The sequence below is a fragment of the Electrophorus electricus genome, chromosome 1 (assembly GCF_013358815.1).
Source record: "Electrophorus electricus isolate fEleEle1 chromosome 1, fEleEle1.pri, whole genome shotgun sequence".
Lineage (NCBI taxonomy): Eukaryota > Metazoa > Chordata > Actinopteri > Gymnotiformes > Gymnotidae > Electrophorus > Electrophorus electricus.
In genome coordinates this window covers 21091184-21108706 of record NC_049535.1, presented here as the reverse complement: position 1 = coordinate 21108706, position 17523 = coordinate 21091184, and the positions used below count along the sequence as shown (strand labels likewise).

Sequence of the window (17523 nt, the reverse complement as noted above, 5' to 3'; positions counted from 1 at the left end):
AATACGAGTAAAACCACTAGATCACAGAAGCTGGCAGATCAGAGGGTTAGGCAAATGAAACGTCCCTGGAGCACATGGGAGGCCCTCGGGGGTGTAACGTCATCTGACAGCTTTGGGTTTCATTTCACGGACGCAGTGTGTGAAACGTGCGGTAACTAGAGAGCACGGGCACACTGCGTGCACTGAAGGCCATGCCCGCGGACGCACAGCGACATCCGAGACCGCTGCTGTCTGCGGGTGGGCAGGCGGTCTGGGTTTCCAGCCGTTCACGGCGACTCCGCGGGGAGGCGCGCAGATCGCTTAAGTACAGTAGCCCTGACGAAAATACATTCGTGTTTTCACTACCTTTCCATACATGACTCAGTTCATTGGTTAATTATAAAGCCCTCCGAGAGCTGAGTGGGAAACGCTGAAGAAGAGCAAACGCGAAAATGCGCCGTCCATGCGTACGGTGAAGCAGAGACGCTGCCGCACAACGTGCAAGCACCCGCTCTGCGCGCGATACGGATCGCCGAGACGTCTCCTCTGGACCTCTGTAGTCAACAACTGCAGTCCGTATAAAAGTAGCTGATTTAATTAATTGTATTCTGCGCACTATTTAGTAAACACGGGGAAAACGTACTGCGTGAAAAAAGTGAAAATTATAAGTTTTCTAATTTTACAAGTCTGAGGGCGTCTTTGACCGGCTGCCATTATCACGGTTCTGAAGTAACGGATTGCTTTCAGTTTTGTTATTATAAAAGCAAACATCAATCAAGGTAAGTCTCAGAAATATCCTTTTTATTTTAGCGTTGGAACAGACACGAAGTGATTAGGGATAAGGCTGAGACTAAGTCGAGGATGTTTTAGGTCCACACTGGATTAAAGAAGCCTTACTGTACCATCTATGCTATGACTAACGCGGCATGTCCACGCTACCGCAGATTTGGCAGTGATTTGTTGAGTTTCTGTAATACATGAAAGCGCATGGTTCCAAAAAAGTATTAAGTACATTAAAGGCGTCATGAACCTCATTATCCTTTTTTTGATTGATGGTGTGAGTGAAGGTGAAATACGTTTCAGTAAGAAAGGGCCGTGGTAGTTTGCAGCTGCCATACCAAGAGGTTGTACCGTACAATCTGGTGCGTAAATGTCTATAAACCTCTCTGTTTTTGTGTAAAGACAACCCTCCCCTACCGTCTTTAGCAGCACTACAGGACATGCTTTCAGTTATGCAGTCCCCTGAGAGTTGTGGTGCGTTAGACGTTACATTCAAGTTTCTTTGCTCCTGTGACTGACTCAGATTGGCACCTGTCTCACTGATGGTCAGTGTTGGAGGGCCTGTGGCTACAGTGCAGGGTACTTCTGAAGGAACCGGCTGAAGGCATCATAAATGGCTTTCCTGCATATGACAGAACAAAAAAAATAAAATAAAAAAACACCAGAAAGTGTGTTACTTTCCAATTTCAATTTGCACACATTCTGTTTGGAACTTTTTGCAAATCTAAAAATCAGTGACACTGAACCACACCTGCACTATTTGCATTATTTATTAGAAGACATTTAAACCTGAGGCAACCAGTCTTCTCGTTAACAAACGATTAACAGCAGTTTGGCACTTCTGATATTCATACTATATTGCCAAGAAAACCATGCAAATCAAGGATAACAACCACACCACACTACTAACGGTGCTAATGATGGCTGTGCCTCAGAGCACCCTGTAGAGCAGGGTGTCAGAATAAATGGCAGCTGACCTAAAGAGAGCTTGCTTGAACAGGTAGGCGCTGATGTGTCCTCCGTCCAGGTAGCGCACCTCACAGCCGGGCCAGATCTCCTGTAGGCTGCGCACGCCGGCGCGAGGGACGTATGCGTCCTCTTTGGCCTGCACGATGATGATCAGGCTGGGATCCACCGGCACTGTGGTGCAAAGACAGCATCAGACAGAGAGTTGGGCAGAGAGACATGCAGAGCATCAGGCAGAGAAGCAGACAGACAGTCAGTGTCCAATCAGACGGAAGGATAGACAGATAGACTGAATTACAGACATGGCACTGCTTCCAGAACAGGCAATTAACAGACAAAGAAAGCCAGCTCTCAAAACACATGCATCCCCGACAGTGCTGCCCACCTGAGAAGTTGGCGATGTGCGTGCATTCATCCATGACCCCCTTCATGAAGCTCAGAGACTCCCGTTGCAAGGACCTGGCACCCTTGGCGCTGGCGGTGCCCGCAGCGGACAACACGTGCTCCACGTCGCCATGGCTACTCTGTCCCCCACTGACCCTGCTGCGTAGGCCCAGCCGCACTCGCGCAGGCCCGCTCTGTCCAAGGGTCAGGGTCAGGTCCGAGAGGCGGTCCAAGCTGCCTGGGGCGTCGCGCACCAAATCCTGGCCCATGCGGAATGAGTCTGTCTGGATGGAATAATGGCCCGGAGAGAATGTGATGCACGTTTTGATTAGGGATGTTCTAAACAGAGAAGCCTTTTCTGTTTGCTTGCTTATTTTTGAGCTGGTCAATAGTAGAGCCTTCAAATGCTGTGCCTTCAACAAAATTCCTTATTAAGCTTTTCACACAACTGGAAATCGACAGAAAAATATTTTTTTTTACTTCTTAAAAACACCAATTTTGGACTATTTGCATGTTTCCAAAACATCATTGAAAATCTTATCTATTACCTTTAACAACATCGGTTATTTATATTACAGAGAATCTGCCATGTGCACTGAATTGTGAAAAGCTGCAGACATAAATGTTATATCATGCTTTTTAAGGCACATGCCAATCACTTTTAAGTTCGCATAATAGCATTGACACTTTATTCCACAATCATGTGGATTCTCTCGTCACTCTCATTATCCTGGAATGCTCCAGGATAATCCCGCAATACTTCACCGAGAATAATCCCGTTACAACAAAAATGAAATAAACAAAATTCCTTTGGCCTGCAACACACCAGTGTCAAAAATCCTGTTACCCCACAATACTCCTACATGGGGATAATTTCCCTGCCTCCACAATATTGTATGAATATTCCCTTCACCTTGCAGTATTACAGTGTGAATAATCCCCTTACCCCACAATACTCCAGCATGTGGACGATCTCCTCTTCATACACTGTTTGTGCAGCATACTGCTTCTGAAGCTCTCTCCAGTTTACAGCTTTACTTAAAACCCCCTGCAGTAGGGGAAAGTGGGAGGGCTCACACACAGTCAGATCCTGGGCAGCGCCCCAGGTCCCAAGAGCGGCTTACAATCATCTAACTGCCAGAGAGGGCGTTCATCACAACACTCACTCTACAATCAGAAAAGCAACTGTTTTACTTTCTGGAACCTATGAGCAGAGTTGGCTAAATTTCCTTTTGACAGACACCTAATGTACGATATATGAGTGACATCTAGTGGCACAAGTTTGAAACTGCATCGCCAATCTGTAGGATTTGAAGCACTTTGAAACGCAACACAGACATCAAAATGAAGTATCCGTCGAGCTCAAACATAACGGGCAACTAAAACGTACGATAGCGGAGAGTCGTGAAATCTTACTGTGGTAAAAACACTGGAAGCAGTACTCCAGGAGAGACAGGGAATCAGAGGAATTGGCTTGGGCCAGTTTGTCACAGCTAAAGACGCCATCTGGTTGGAAGACACGGCGATGACATTGAAGACAGTGAACGTAACAACTTTTTTATAATGACAAAATCCGTTCAGTTAAAGAATCTGCCCTCTATGTTAATTTTACCATGAACATGTTAAGAATTGTCTGTCTATGCATGTAGAACTAACACTATAAGATTTGGACAATGAGGCTTGAATAAAGTAAACAAATTAAATTTTGTAAAATGTAAGACTTCTTCAGTGGAATAACATCACTAAATCAGACTAGTATAGACTTTACTAACCAAAATGGAATCAACTGTAACTAGAGGCCTGTTTCCTTGCATCAACCCCGATGGTTTATTTCTCTGTTGTAATAACATTGAACGATACTGACGTATAAAGTATATGAATCACAACATTTTGATACCATGGGTACATATCAGTGCATCAAGCAGGCTGTAAGTAGGACCTACATGGCCTCCCATAGAGATGCCAGTCATGCCCAGTGGCCAGTAGCCCTCCCTCTCCAGCCAGTGAAGTAGAGCTGCGGACTCCAGGACGAGCGCGCCACCCATCACGAAGAGGTCCGACACGTTTTTCAGACTGGAACGCCTTCAGCACACGTGGAGCGACACCACACATCAAGAACACCACACCAGTACCGACTGATTAAACAAGCAAATCCCAGCAAAGCCAAGCCTGGGCACATATGTGTAAAAAAGCGAATGTCAACAGGGCACATTTCATGCTGGTAAGGATAAAAGTTTAAAAGGTTAAAACACTCACACTTGGTCTTTAGGCTTTCGGCATCCATGTGCCATTAAGAGTTAAGAAAAGTGCAGCCCTTCATCAGAAATGAGCTTCACTAGAAGCAGTGCGTGCACAGATGCTCACGCGCACACACGCGCGCGCGCACACACGCACACACACGCGCACACAAAATGGCGTTTAGAGGATATAATAAGGGTTCTCCAGCAGCAGCGAGGCCATTCCCGTCTCTTTGATCATGGGCCTGGCCATGAGGGTTCGCCTCCTCCAGAAAAACTGCAAACACAAGAGGCCAGAAACGCTTGAGCCATGACCCCGGGGACGGAGCAGAGGGTTGCAGCAAAGCAGGCCGGCCCAGCGCACTTACGTGATCTCCCGTTCCGGCTAAGTGGATACACACCGGTCTGTGCTTCCGCCATCGTTTGGGCACTATAAACTGAAAGCTGCAAGGGATGCGGATTATGGAACCTATATCCAGCACGTTCTAAAAAAAGTTTCTCCTAGAGCGCAGACCTGGTTCTTGATGTCGGACTACTCAGCTTACCTGGCCTTGACGGACTCTGTTGGCAGGATGCCTGGCACGAGCTGAGCCAGTGGAGATATGAAATGTCCATTGTGAATTCTGCAGTCTGACTGTTCCTCCACCTGCAAAATCCAGCGAGTCAAGTTTAAGACAAAACACAACCATGGACTTCCCCAAGTATCCATGAGAGCAGTCCATTTCAGAGCTTATGTCTATTAAGGAGAGAGTAATGTGCTTTGCAATTTTACAGCATTTATTAGACATTAACCAGTTATACATGTAGGCACTTCCTTGACCTTGTCATGTCAATAATTAAAAAGTTGAAGTGCATTCTAGTCAGCGCACTTCCCCACCCTCAGTCATACGGGCCTGAGTCCAGGCTCTGATGATAAAGCCCACTTAGCACGATGGATCTGACCTTGTCAATAACCACCGGATAGTCTCGTGGTACCAGGTGCTTACACTTCTCTCTGTCTCCTATGAGCTTCCGGAACTCAAATATTCTGTGGGTCAAAAAAAAAGAAAAAAAAGAAAAGAGAAACACAAACTGTGACCCATCGTATAAAAGAAGAAAACTGTCCTGCTGTCAAAAACGGGAACAAATGACTCAAAATGACACAGAAAGCGGCTAAAATTAATTTGATTTCCATTTGCAGAGATTAATTGTATACATATAAAACAGGTGTCGTAGCACAGGTGTTAAACTGCCTGCTTAACTCACAATTCCCACCCGATTTGGATGGGAGATGATATTCATGGTTAGTGAGAAAGGCCAGGATGATATAAAGGTGAAATACTGCTCAGAGAGCTACTGGACCTGGTAGGGGGCTGTTATCCTCCTATACCACCACAGCAGAATGTTTTAACTTCCAAACCACAGATTCCACACTTGATTTTAGGACACTACACATTATTTTTGCTACAAAGGAAAGCTGTGTGATACATTTTAAATGTGTGGCATCATTACAGAAAGCCAAGATTCCCTTCTCAGTAGTTTTCTCATGTTACATACTATGACATAGGGCCATGTCTGTGATCTTAGCAGTTATGCACCATATATATAATTTAAAGATCTTTTCACTATACTTGAGATGTTATTTTAAGACTATATTGGGGTATGAGAATTTTTATAGTTACTCTTTTAAAAAAAGAAAGAAAAAGTTGATTAGGTGTCCTGAGTGAGATTTCTCCAGCAGTGTAAGTGCACTTTGATGTGATCCAAAACATTTCCATGACTTGAGTCCCCCCCCCCCCCCATCACTTTTCTTTGAAACATAATGTACATGTGATGTAAATAAATACAACTTACACATGATGTACATAATCGATTATGTTTTTTGGCCCTTTGCCCTCAGAGTTCAAATACAATCCTCAAGGTTCAATAATTTTGGTGCTGATTAAGATGGATATATTGTGTGTCATTTTATGTGGCTTTGGTCTTTCTCTACAATAACGCCACTGGCACGAAGGCAAATGTAGCATGCTCTTCATCTCTGATCAACAGAACACACTATGAAAAAGAGTGTAGCAGTGCAAATGTTAACCAGAGAGCGTTAATCGCAGCCTGTTCCCAGAACAGCAGAAAAGCAAATCATTCTGACACGATGACAAACCAACTCATGACTGAGAAACCAGACACCGATAACTGTTTCACTCTCCCCCTCATCATGATCCCTGGGCCCATACAGATCTCAAAATAAGCGACCCAGTCCAATGTGGTTTCCTCGTAATTATCCTCACAGTGTATAGGGGCTCGAACTGACAGTACACAGCAGGCTATGCATTAGGTCAGGAAAGATAAAGGCTGACCCAGAAACAGCCCTGTCACTGTGAAGCCTGACTTGTGGGACGCGTGTTGGCGGTCGGTGCAGAAACCGCGTGCCTTTTCAGGTCCTCCGGCTTCCCCCAGCCCTGCATGAAGAGCTTAGTGAGGAGGAGCTTTCTGTAGAGTACATCGAGTCGGCTCACACCCATTGGCAAGGACCCGTCATCTACAGGGAACAAAACCACAGTCAGTAGAAAAGCATTTCCCTGAGTACTTAGTCAATGTTTAACATGCAACTCAGTCAGTAGCGGCACACAAAAATGACTTGAAATCGTATATCACTCACACTCACACTCTCAAAATAACTATCACCATTCAATAATAATTCATATTAACCAATACCGTAGCCGGCAACCTCTCTAGATACATTAACACAACCAACATAATAATAAAGCAGTAAAGGATCGAATATCACCAATTCCTCCTCATGCATTACTGCAGGAGTTGTGTACTATATTACTTGTAAAAGATGTAATCTTAACGAAGAGAATGCTTGATGATCAGTTACCTTAACTATAGTTAGTTACCTTAACTAACACCTTAACTATTTCTCTGGAAACCTTGTGCACTTCACTCATTTATTTATTTCCTATTTATCTATCTGTTTGTATATATACATACATAATCATAGGTCGTGGCCATAATCGCTGAGTACACTTAAGACGTGGAGCACGTATACGATGCAAGAGCAATAGCTACTGAACCTTTCTATTCTAATGTCACGTGCTCGTGGAGGGCGACAGAGGAAGACTTAACTGACACTTAACTGACAAAGAGTTAGAAAATCAGACTCCACTAAACTAAAACGATGGCTTTGTCACATTTGTCCGAAATGGTAAAAACAACGCTCCTAGGGCAGGCGGCCAAGATAGCACGCCCGCTAAACAGACTTTAAACAAACATTACTGTCACGGGCCGACGTAGACTTACATTTATGTGTACTAAGAACTTACCACAGGATCTTGAACAGAAGCGCAAAACAATACAGCCGCGGACAGGAAACACGTTTTGTCTAAAAACAAATCCTATACCTCGAAGTAAAGCGGAACTTTGAGGCGTAGTGTTTACTTCTCATCGCAAAGGGCGAACTCTAGTTGAGAGCCTACCGCCACCCCAACGTTCAATGAAACGCCGTCCCGGAAGTGCCGCCTGTCCCTTCTCATTCTTCTTCTTCTTCTTCTTCGGCGGTGCTTGTTGAGCTTGTGTGCAACAGTAGGTGGCGCTATTGGAGTTAAAACCTCCCGAATACTAGACTGCGATGGGGACAAGCTGGCCACCTGGAAATCACGGACAGACGCCACGTTTTATTTTATATAGGTTATCAATTAATTGCGGTTTTTAAGCTAACGACATGTCGAAGATTAATGGTTACATTTTATTTTTGTATTAACAGCTAAAAGTAATACAAAGCATATTTTGATAATATTTTATGAATTACATATATATTTATAGCCTTTTCTTTTTCTACCTAGGCTCATGCACTATTTACTGTCAAAGGTCAGTCTTACTTCTATCCCACACCACACCACAGCAGGCAGGCTAGCGCCTCTTTTTTATTTTCAACACTAGGGGGCGGTAGATGCTATTAGATTCCTTTACTAGCCTTCAGTATTTGAGAACTAATATGTCTTCAATTATGTTTCATAAATAAAAAGTAACAATAAGGTTAAAAAAGCGGACAAATTAAAGTAAACGACCACGTGTCGTAGGTTCTGTAGACCTATACGTTCTATAGGTCTATAAGAAACCTAAATATAATGACACAATCGATGTTGTTAGGTTTAACATGTATTATGTATGTATCTTAAGTCTTATGACAGCCTGGGTAGGCTTCTCTGTTCAGTGCAGTTCGACAGGATTATGATATGGAAATAACGTCGGTAATTTTCCTTATCGCGGTTATAACAAGGAAATTGTGTAGGTTAACAACCGGAGGCGCGACAGTGGCTAGAGGCTAGGGTTGTGTGGAACTCACTACAGTTATCTACGAGATAATTAACTTTTTCTGATAGCTGTCATCTTATTTTTTTTAAAATGAGATTATCACCGTCGATAGTATCCGTATATAATCATCGTTTCTGTTCCATACAGAGTTTGACAGTCGCCTGAAGACGCACTCAAAAATCTCAGCGGTTTTTAGTGTATATTGGAAGATTGCGACAGAGACGGACAACCATGAGTCATTTTCGATGGTCGTTTATAGGTATTTTTGTTGGGGTTTTAGTGTGCGCTACGCCATACGTTAGCGCTAACCCACAGGAGAGCGCTTTCTTGGAGGACATTCTAGCGGTTTACGGCGAAAACGGTTTAATCGACCACAGTGCAATTAGGGTTTTACTGAAAAGAATTGTTCAAGAAAATCCTACAGCTCTGGAAAAGGAGTCCGTCCATGCTCAGGTGAACAACTTTGCTTTTAAGAGGCTTGGAAAGACGACCATTTATACCTAAATCCTAAATCCGCAATTTCATTCGTGCGATCAAAACAATTTATGCTTTCTTCAGGTTTTGGTCGCTTAAGAAACTTCCACTGGGAAATGTAAAACTACGAGTATAGAAAGCATGATTTAACTTTATTAAGAAGTCCCGCAAACCATTTTAAAAAGGCGTTCAGTTAACACACTGTAATGCATCTTCTTCTCTGTATTGTGGAGGATGGACTGGTTTCCCTGTTGTAATTAACCCCCTCTGTCTCGCGCCGTGGCTGGACAGTGCTTGTCTGCGGAGGAACTCCTCGCGCTCTACGGGCTCGGCAACGTCACACACCTGGACAAGGCCCACCTGGAGACCGTGTGCCCTGCCCTGCTAAACCAGCTGCTGCTGCCCCCCTGCTCTCGGGTGTCGGCCGCGCGACTCAGCCACATCGAGCCGCACGGTGCGTTAGCAGCTCGCCACGGTGTTAATAACCGTGCGAATGATTAAAGACCAACCTAAAACTGACTTGTGCCTTGTTGCAGATTAACGTTAAATTCCGATTCCGAGCCGCATTCACATCTAATGTGTTACTTTGAAAGTGGTTAACAATTTGGATCGTTTTCTCTGGATTGCATTAGCGTTTTACAGCAGATCTTTAGACAAACCCATAGCAAGGTTTCATCATCTGTAGCCTAATGCAGCTATTGGGCCCTCGACAGCTTGCGAGCGTGTATTGGCCAACTTAGGAGAGGTTCAAACATGGACCTTGTTCCATCACCCGGCACCCCTCTATAACCGTTCTCTTACGGAATCTCTTACGGCAGTTCCCTTCTAATACAGGCTGAACTATAATTTGATAAGATAGCGGCAGGATACAGTGGCTCCGGACACCTTGCTCTGAAACAGTACACTTTAGACTTCATCTTCTGTACCTGGAAAGCACCGGGAGTTGAATGAGTTCATTAACAGCTGTAACTAGGAAGGTCATGTGTTGCCGACATTAGTTGGTGCTATAATCAGAGCTTTGGGTAGTTACAAGTAATGCGTATTACATTTTAAAAAATGCATGTAAGAGGTTTAAGCTTCTTTTGTTCATTATAATGTCCTTAATTATGTCTTATCTCCTATTTTTCTTCAGTGGTTAGCAGGTATGCTTGTGAATCATGTTAATATTTTGTACTTCACATAATATTTCTGTAAATTTGCTATAACATGCAAATATTTATTGATCACATTGAAATTTTGCATCTTTGTGCAAGCTTGTTGCCTTAGAGGTTTCTAAGAATTTCCTAAAAACACTAAGCACATTTCTTAAGCTGTAATGCAAGTATACATCTTAGCTTGTGGATGTGTGGCTGGGTTCCATTGACCGCATTTGTAGCACCTTTTTTTTTTTTTTTACCAAGACAGCACAGAGGAGAATGAGGACTCAGCTCTCTGGCCTGATGTCTTAAGCATGTCATCTCACTTTGCCAACAGTATGGGGATATGGCTTCCTGGCCGTTACAATCATCAACCTGTTCTCCCTCCTGGGTCTTCTCCTTATCCCCTTCACTAAGAAAGCCTACTTTCCCAAAGTGCTCACGTACTTCATCGGCCTGGCGATCGGGACGTTGTTCTCCAACGCTGTGCTGCAGCTCATACCTGAGGTAGGCGGGGTCTCTGGCAGGGTGTTCCACATGAAGTGATTTCAGCTGAAAACTGCTGGGCCTCACTATCTGCACACACTGGCATCAGCGTATGTCTGTAAGTGAGGTCCGTTGTTGAAGCAGAGGCTATGTCTGACTGAAGGTCTGCGGTTCCTCAGACATGGGATTGCTAAAAGCCCTATAGATTAGTATGAAGTTGCATGAAGTTGTTCTGAAGGTCTTTTTTGAACCTGATGAGGTGGTATGCTCTCAGTATATTGTACCGCACAAATGTCTGTATATGTTGGTAGGCTCTGGGGTTTGACCCGAAATTGGACAACTACATCCAGAAAGCGGTTGGGATCTTCGGGGGTTTCTACCTGCTTTTCTTCATGGAGAAGATTCTGCAGATGGTTCTGAAGACAGATCATGAGGTGAGATCCCCCACACCTGAGGCAGGGCAGGTCACCTGGGTCAGGTGTGCTGAGAACTAATATAGAGCTGAGATGCACACACTAGATGGTTACAGCCTCAGGAGTATGACGGAGAACTTTCTTTAAACATCATAACTGGAAGGTGTGTTAAATAAAGGATTAAAAAAAACATCTGCTTTGCTGTAAACCAGGGCTGGAGTTTGACACCCTTCTCTACTTATCAAAAGCTGGGTATGTGTTAGCCTGATTTCACTCAACAGGTTCCTTGCATTAAGGTTAATTGCCCAGATCATGTTCAGTGGCACTCACTGGTTCACAGTGATTGCAGCTCAGTGCTAGCTCATGCCGCTGTTTGGTCGCCTCTGTGCGTTCACGGTCAACTCGTGTCTTTTCCTGATGCACCTCTTTACACCTTTCGCCCTCCGTTTTGCGTTCCAGCACGGCCACAGTCAGTTCAGCCCTGCGGCGGTTCCCCAGCAGAACGGGGGCACCGTGATCGCCGTCACCAGCTTCAGCACGGCGCACAGCGACAAGACCAGCACGACGTCAGATCCTGCCGAAGAGCGGGTGTCGCCCGAGTCCCAGCAGGTATCGCCTGAGTCCCAGCAGGTATCAGCAGGTTTAGACCAATTGCACACCTGGAGTGCATGGTGGGTACAGGTGGTCTGACCTGCTTGTCAAGTGAAAGAGTGGGTAGTTGACTGTTACGCTGCAGGACATGAGACACGATGCACTGCAACGTTTAGCGTAGCGTCACCACTGTTGGTACAGCCATGTTTCAGCAAAAGGCTCTGCTAATACAGTGAGGCTGAAAAGTCTGTATCTGAACAGTGGGGGAAAAGCAGTACTGAAGAGAAGTGAAGGAGGTCTGCCTGAGGTGAGAGCTGAGATGCATTCAGGCGTGTGCATGTGGGGGTCGGCGTTTCCTCTGGTCCGGTCGCAGTGAGACACTCAGCTGTATTTGCCTTGGGTTGTTACAGCTGTTTGCCAGCGCAGCCTGGTCTCGCTTCCTGCTTCATGAACAGTATGTGGCAATGTCACCCAGGGCCTCTAACACTACACGTGTCCAATCGTACATGCTACTAATGCTTGAATATGACAAAATAGCAAGTGTTAATAATAGCAAGGATTTTAGATTTACCAAAGTATGACATTATAATCGGCTCAGTATATCATATTTGGTTATAATGGAATATAATACTACTCCCACCGTGGAGTTCCACACACTTAAGTGTGGAATTACACCCAACTAAGAAACAGGACATTGAAATGAAACGTGTGGTGGAGTGTGTGCGTGTTGGGAGCAGTGCTTAAAATGTGGTAGCCCACTCCATCTTCTCTGTCCTCTCATGGCGGTCGTGCTCTCCAGGTGATGGCGTCCCACCGCAGCCTGTGCCGGTGCCTGGCAGTCCATCAGCTGTCCGGCGTGAAGACGGTGGCGTGGATGATCACACTAAGCGACGCCGTGCACAACTTCATCGACGGCCTGGCCATCGGAGCGTCCTTCACCATGTCTGTCCTCACCGGCTTCAGCACGTCCTTAGCTATCGTCTGCGAGGAGTTCCCTCATGAGCTTGGTGAGAGACGAGTATGATGATGATGCTGATGAGATCGTCTCACGAGTATAACTAGCATGAATGTGCTCTTCACATTACTCTTTCTAGTGAGTGGGGCCCTCTGCTCCACTGTCCTGGAGCATTCTCCAAACAAACACTCTGCCTCACTCTGTGGCCTACTGCAGGGTCAGAGGTCAGGGGTCAGATCGCCTCCTATGCTTGTTTTTGATAATCTGTTCTGTGCTTCACTTGGCTAAAGCTCCTGTCATTCCCAACAATAAGTAATGTCGGAAATGCTGGTATTTTTAACAGAATATAAAGAAGCATGATTGTCATATGTAGTTGTGCTTATAAATATTTGTCTGCCATGGGGAGAGGAAACTTACCAGACTTATTTTACTAAATATACAATAAAATGCACTGAATAGCTTTTTGGGAAGGCAAGACAAAGGAATGATAAAGAGAAAACAAAGAGTAAGAGAAAGAGCGTGACAGAGGAAGAGAGAACACAGGTGGTGTAAATGAGGGGGTCTCGCTTCGTCTCTGCACATGGGGGAGCAGGCGAGTCCATTTGTGATCGTGCGTGTGGGGTGTGTGGTCTCCCCCTGCAGGCGACTTCGTGATCCTGCTCAACGCGGGCCTGAGCGTACCACAGGCGGCTTTCTTCAACCTGTTGTCGGCCATGTCCTGCTACTTGGGACTGGTGCTCGGGGTGCTCTTGGGGAGCGCGTTCGCGCCCAACCTCATCTTCGCCTTTGCCGGCGGCATGTTCCTCTACATCGCGCTGGCCGATATGGTAAGAAACCCACATCCGCATCCAAATACAAGAGGTTGTGTAGAATAGAAACACAAAGTCTTGTGTCAAGGCTGTGTTGGTCTGATCTGACGTCACGGGCACCGTTCCACGTGCTTAACAGCTTACCTTGCATCTCACGCGGCCGTCACACTTGTGTCAGATTGCAATTATTTTTTTATTTTCTTATCATGACTGTTAACTTGGCAAAGTGATCAAGGGCACATGAGAATCTATCGAGTCTCTGTGGACAGCCTGCTGAAAACATGTCCTCCGCGAACACACTCACTGATGCCTTTTGTCTCCTGCTACTTTAAGACCATGTATGTGTTGTGCTCTCTGCTCTCGCTATGGATATTTAATCATCGGCGTGTCGCTGATGTCACTTCCAGGGGTGTGTCCTCTGGGGAGCACCTCAGGGTTGCCGTGGCAGTGCTAATGTTTCTGTTTGACCGGCAGTGCCAGAGCAGAGGTTTATGGTGTGGAAAACGTTCCCACTGCACTAACGCTGCCAGACTCGGGCCTGGGAAACACAAACCCTGCTTGCAGTCCAGCGAAAGGCTCTGAAAAGGGTGCTAGGGTGACGGGAAATGACACTGGGCCTCGGCATGACACCATCATGTCATGAATGTAACTTCAACTGGTGAGCACCCTGTGACGTGGCCTGCGCTGCTGATTAACTTGGGTCTGGCGGAGCAGGCGCGCCCAAAGCTTTCTGTCACCTGTGGGGCCAGCAATGACCCGGGCAGCTGCAGGAGCATGTGATCCCGCACGCATTTAGGACCTCATTAGCAGTTATTGCTTCCTTCGTTTCCGCTAAAACAGGAGACATTAAAAGGAGGCAGAGATAAGATATTGCAACTGCGGCAGTAACTTATTACTGTTAAATGATCTAATTTCTCTGCTCAGTTGGAAACCTTCGAGTCAGCTGTTTTGAGCACGTGCGACTGACAGGGCTCCTGTACTAATCCGTGCAGCCCTTTCTGGCCAAAATCTTAATTTATCACTTTATTCAGGCTTGTTCTTTAGTGCTGAAGGCACTGGGTTAGTCCTCGGCAATGGACTAAAGCAAAGAAATTCAGGACTTGGACAGGATAAGAAGTCTGAGCCATCGAACATCTCGGCATCATTAAAGGTCGTAACAGTGCTGTACTCGAGTCAGCTTCTCTTTGTCCATAGAATGATGTTCTACGGAACATAAAAGGCAACCACTGATCCCAGGCCAGCACTCTGAGCTGTGATGCCTTTCCATCTCTCTCTCTTTTTTCCCTCAGTTCCCCGAGATGAACGGCATTGCCAAAGAGCAGCCACGGAGCACGAAGACGGACGTTATGTTTTTTGTCATCCAGAACACTGGCCTCCTGACAGGATTTCTCGTCATCTTCCTCATAACCATGTTTGCTGGGGACATCAGCCTGGGCTGAGCGGTTCCCTCCTTCCACACCGCTAAGTGCCTGTCCCGCTCCGCGATGCAACACTGCGCGCCTTAGCCATTAACGAGCCAACATAGCCGCCAAAAAACAGTAAACGGTGTGAAACCGAGACTGGTAATATTTTCAAAGATATGCTAAAACCGATCAGGAACTAACACTCTCACAGATTAACATTTTTTAAAACACGTAGAAGTTGTCTAAGCATTTTATGTATGTTTCTTTTTTATATATCACTATGGAAAATAAATTACAAGCAATTAACGATGAACTATCAACATAATGACCTAAAAATAATCTGTTAATTTGTAATAATCTGGTAACAAACTGATTTGTAATAATTTGGTAACAAGATGATAATTGACTAGTCTGATTTGGATAAGATTATACTTGGCAATTGAGTAGGCAGTTTAATATCTTGGTACAGAGTTGTAGCCGGTTTACAAAATTATCCTGCCTAAAACACAGAGTTTAACAGGCAGTGTCTATGCTTGTGTAGTTAGTGGGGCTGGGAATTCAGAATGACCGAATTGGCCAATAGCAGCACCTGGACAGAGGATCAGTCACTATGAACAGCCAATCAGGAGAACACAGTTGGTATGAGTAGCCAATCAAAGTGGTAGCCAATCAATCATGAGTAGCCAATCAAAGAACTACAGGAGACAGAACACTCAGTGCTGTATCAAAATGTCCAAATTTATATTTTCTTTCTGCTGAGGACATACTTTTCTTATACATCTGATATCTATACATTTATTGTTTAACATTCATTTAGCACAGAATATTGTTCAGTACAGTCAGTGCAATATTCTTTGCAGTTAAAATTAAAAACCTTTCGAAAATATACTTCTACTGTATATTATAGTTCTCAGAACATTAATCATACATTTCAGTAAAAAAAAAAAAATAATAATAAAAAAAATCAAAAACCAAAACATTGTCACATCAGTAAATATTCTAAGTTAAGGACAGAACTGGTTGAGCAACGTGATGGGGAGGCACAGAAGCTCTGAAGACCTAGAACAGCACGGCACTGCAATATCCACTGAGGGATTAACACAGGAGAAGCTACCTTTTTACACTGAGCTCAGATCAGTCCCACAGATTAGATTTACTACACGGAGGGCGGCACGGAGAGCGCGTGGGTCTCGCCGAGGTCCTGAGAGTTCGGGTGAGCGCTATGTCCTCTGTGGAAAAGCCCGGTTCTGGTTTCATTCCTCCCTCTACACCTCTCATCCCCTCTTTCAAATCCCACTCTTCTACCCAAACAGTTCCGCTGACGCGTTTCATCCACGCAGACCAACACCGTGCCAATTTATAAAAGGTCAAGTGGCTTCTGGAGCCAAATATTGAGAAACAGATTTTTTTTTCACTTAAGGTCAGTGTAAAAAGGTCTGCTCCTGTCCCATCGGGACAAAAATACATACAGTACATCGACATCAACTCAGTTCTACAAGCACTAGGGTGAGGCACTACAAGGGGGATTATCAATTTGAACTCTATTTCCTATGATTAATTACAAAGAATTCTAATTCTATGACTTCCATGTACAGTTGGAGTCTGGAACGCATCAGAATTCTGTTCTACTATGCAGAAGCAGAATTTTATTTCCGTGATTCGCTACAGAAGGAAGGAAAGCTCCCGGCCAATGGCCTGGGTGAGCCGAAAGCAGAGCAGCAGAGCGCAAGGGCACCTCCTGAAGGAGCCCCGGGGAACAGCAGGTGGCTTTGCTTGCGGAGGTGAACGGGTGCAAATAAGCCAGACGGGTTCAGAACACCAGTACACCACCACTGGTGACCACTCTAAGTGAACCAGACGTTCACGTCGGTCAGCAGAAACTCTTCCTGGAATATGTCTGGATGGTGAGACCAGACTTAGCTGGGTGTTAAGGCTTTAACTCTTGAAGTCGCAGGTACAGATAAGTCCCTTGGCAGTTGTAAAGTTCCCTGCCCCACTTTTAAAACTTGGTGGGAGGTATGGGTTCGGGAGCAACCCGAGGTGAAGGTGTCGGAGGAAGACACTAAGCAGTTTGCTTGTTCCAAACTGCCTACACATGTCGAGCAAGAAGGGGAGGGATCTTTGCACCGCGCCCACGTGTGCTGAACAAGAAGGGGAGGGATCTTTACACCGCGCCCACGTGTGCTGAACAAGAAGGGGAGGGATCTTTACACCGCGCCCACGTGTGGCCAACAAGAAGGGGAGGGATCTTTACACCGCGCCCACGTGTGGCAAACAAGAAGGGGAGGGATCTTTACACTGCCACTACAGGTTAACTGAGCAGTACATCATAAGGTCAGCTTCACAGAACAGGACTGACCAGTCACTGTACAACAAATTCATGTATGCAGTACAACATCTCATAAAAAAAAAATAAAAAAAAAAAAATCTCTCTCTCTCATATATATATATATATATATATATATATATATATATATATATATATATATATATATATATATATATATATATATATATATATATATCTCTTAATCTTATATAAAACTTTATATATAACTTTATATTAAAGCATTGTGCTTGCCCTTAGATATGCACTATACAGCTTTACAACAGAACA

At 44.9% G+C, this 17523-nt stretch overlaps 2 protein-coding genes across 2 annotated transcripts; one reads left to right on the top strand and one right to left on the bottom strand.

The window, feature by feature from the left end:
* Positions 1-759: 759 nt before the first annotated feature.
* abhd18 (abhydrolase domain containing 18) lies at positions 760-7851 on the bottom strand. The gene is made up of 13 exons (XM_027027063.2): positions 7649-7851; positions 6753-6861; positions 5289-5373; positions 4892-4992; positions 4715-4790; positions 4539-4623; positions 4366-4393; positions 4053-4191; positions 3526-3615; positions 3056-3157; positions 2111-2393; positions 1737-1899; positions 760-1381 (listed from the first exon to the last, which is right to left on the bottom strand). The coding sequence occupies exons 2-13, from the start codon at positions 6842-6844 to the stop codon at positions 1327-1329; spliced, it is 1299 nt and encodes a 432-aa protein (XP_026882864.2). The 5' UTR covers positions 6845-6861; positions 7649-7851; the 3' UTR covers positions 760-1326.
* A 671-nt stretch (positions 7852-8522) lies between these two features.
* On the top strand, positions 8523-17312 carry LOC113588039 (metal cation symporter ZIP8). Its single transcript, XM_027027059.2, has 8 exons — positions 8523-9092; positions 9405-9567; positions 10587-10756; positions 11047-11169; positions 11608-11757; positions 12539-12746; positions 13337-13521; positions 14793-17312. The coding sequence occupies exons 1-8, from the start codon at positions 8871-8873 to the stop codon at positions 14940-14942; spliced, it is 1371 nt and encodes a 456-aa protein (XP_026882860.2). The 5' UTR covers positions 8523-8870; the 3' UTR covers positions 14943-17312.
* The last annotated feature ends 211 nt before the right edge of the window (positions 17313-17523 follow it).

What these genes read in the sequence shown, in the direction of transcription:
- abhd18 (XM_027027063.2), bottom strand. Translation starts at nt 6,844, where the DNA reads ATGGGTGTGAGCCGACTCGATGTACTCTACAGAAAGCTCCTCCTCACT. An exon ending in GCTGCTGGAGAACCCTTATT is followed by an intron (nt 4,394 to 4,538) that starts ATATCCTCTAAA and finishes TCTTAATGGCAC; the next exon opens with ATGGATGCCGAAAGCCTAAA. An exon ending in ACATGCTGGAGTATTGTGGG is followed by an intron (nt 2,394 to 3,055) that starts GTAAGGGGATTA and finishes TATTCCATCCAG; the next exon opens with ACAGACTCATTCCGCATGGG.
- LOC113588039 (XM_027027059.2), top strand. Translation starts at nt 8,871, where the DNA reads ATGAGTCATTTTCGATGGTCGTTTATAGGTATTTTTGTTGGGGTTTTA. An exon ending in AGGAGTCCGTCCATGCTCAG is followed by an intron (nt 9,093 to 9,404) that starts GTGAACAACTTT and finishes GTGGCTGGACAG; the next exon opens with TGCTTGTCTGCGGAGGAACT. An exon ending in ACATCGCGCTGGCCGATATG is followed by an intron (nt 13,522 to 14,792) that starts GTAAGAAACCCA and finishes TTTTTCCCTCAG; the next exon opens with TTCCCCGAGATGAACGGCAT.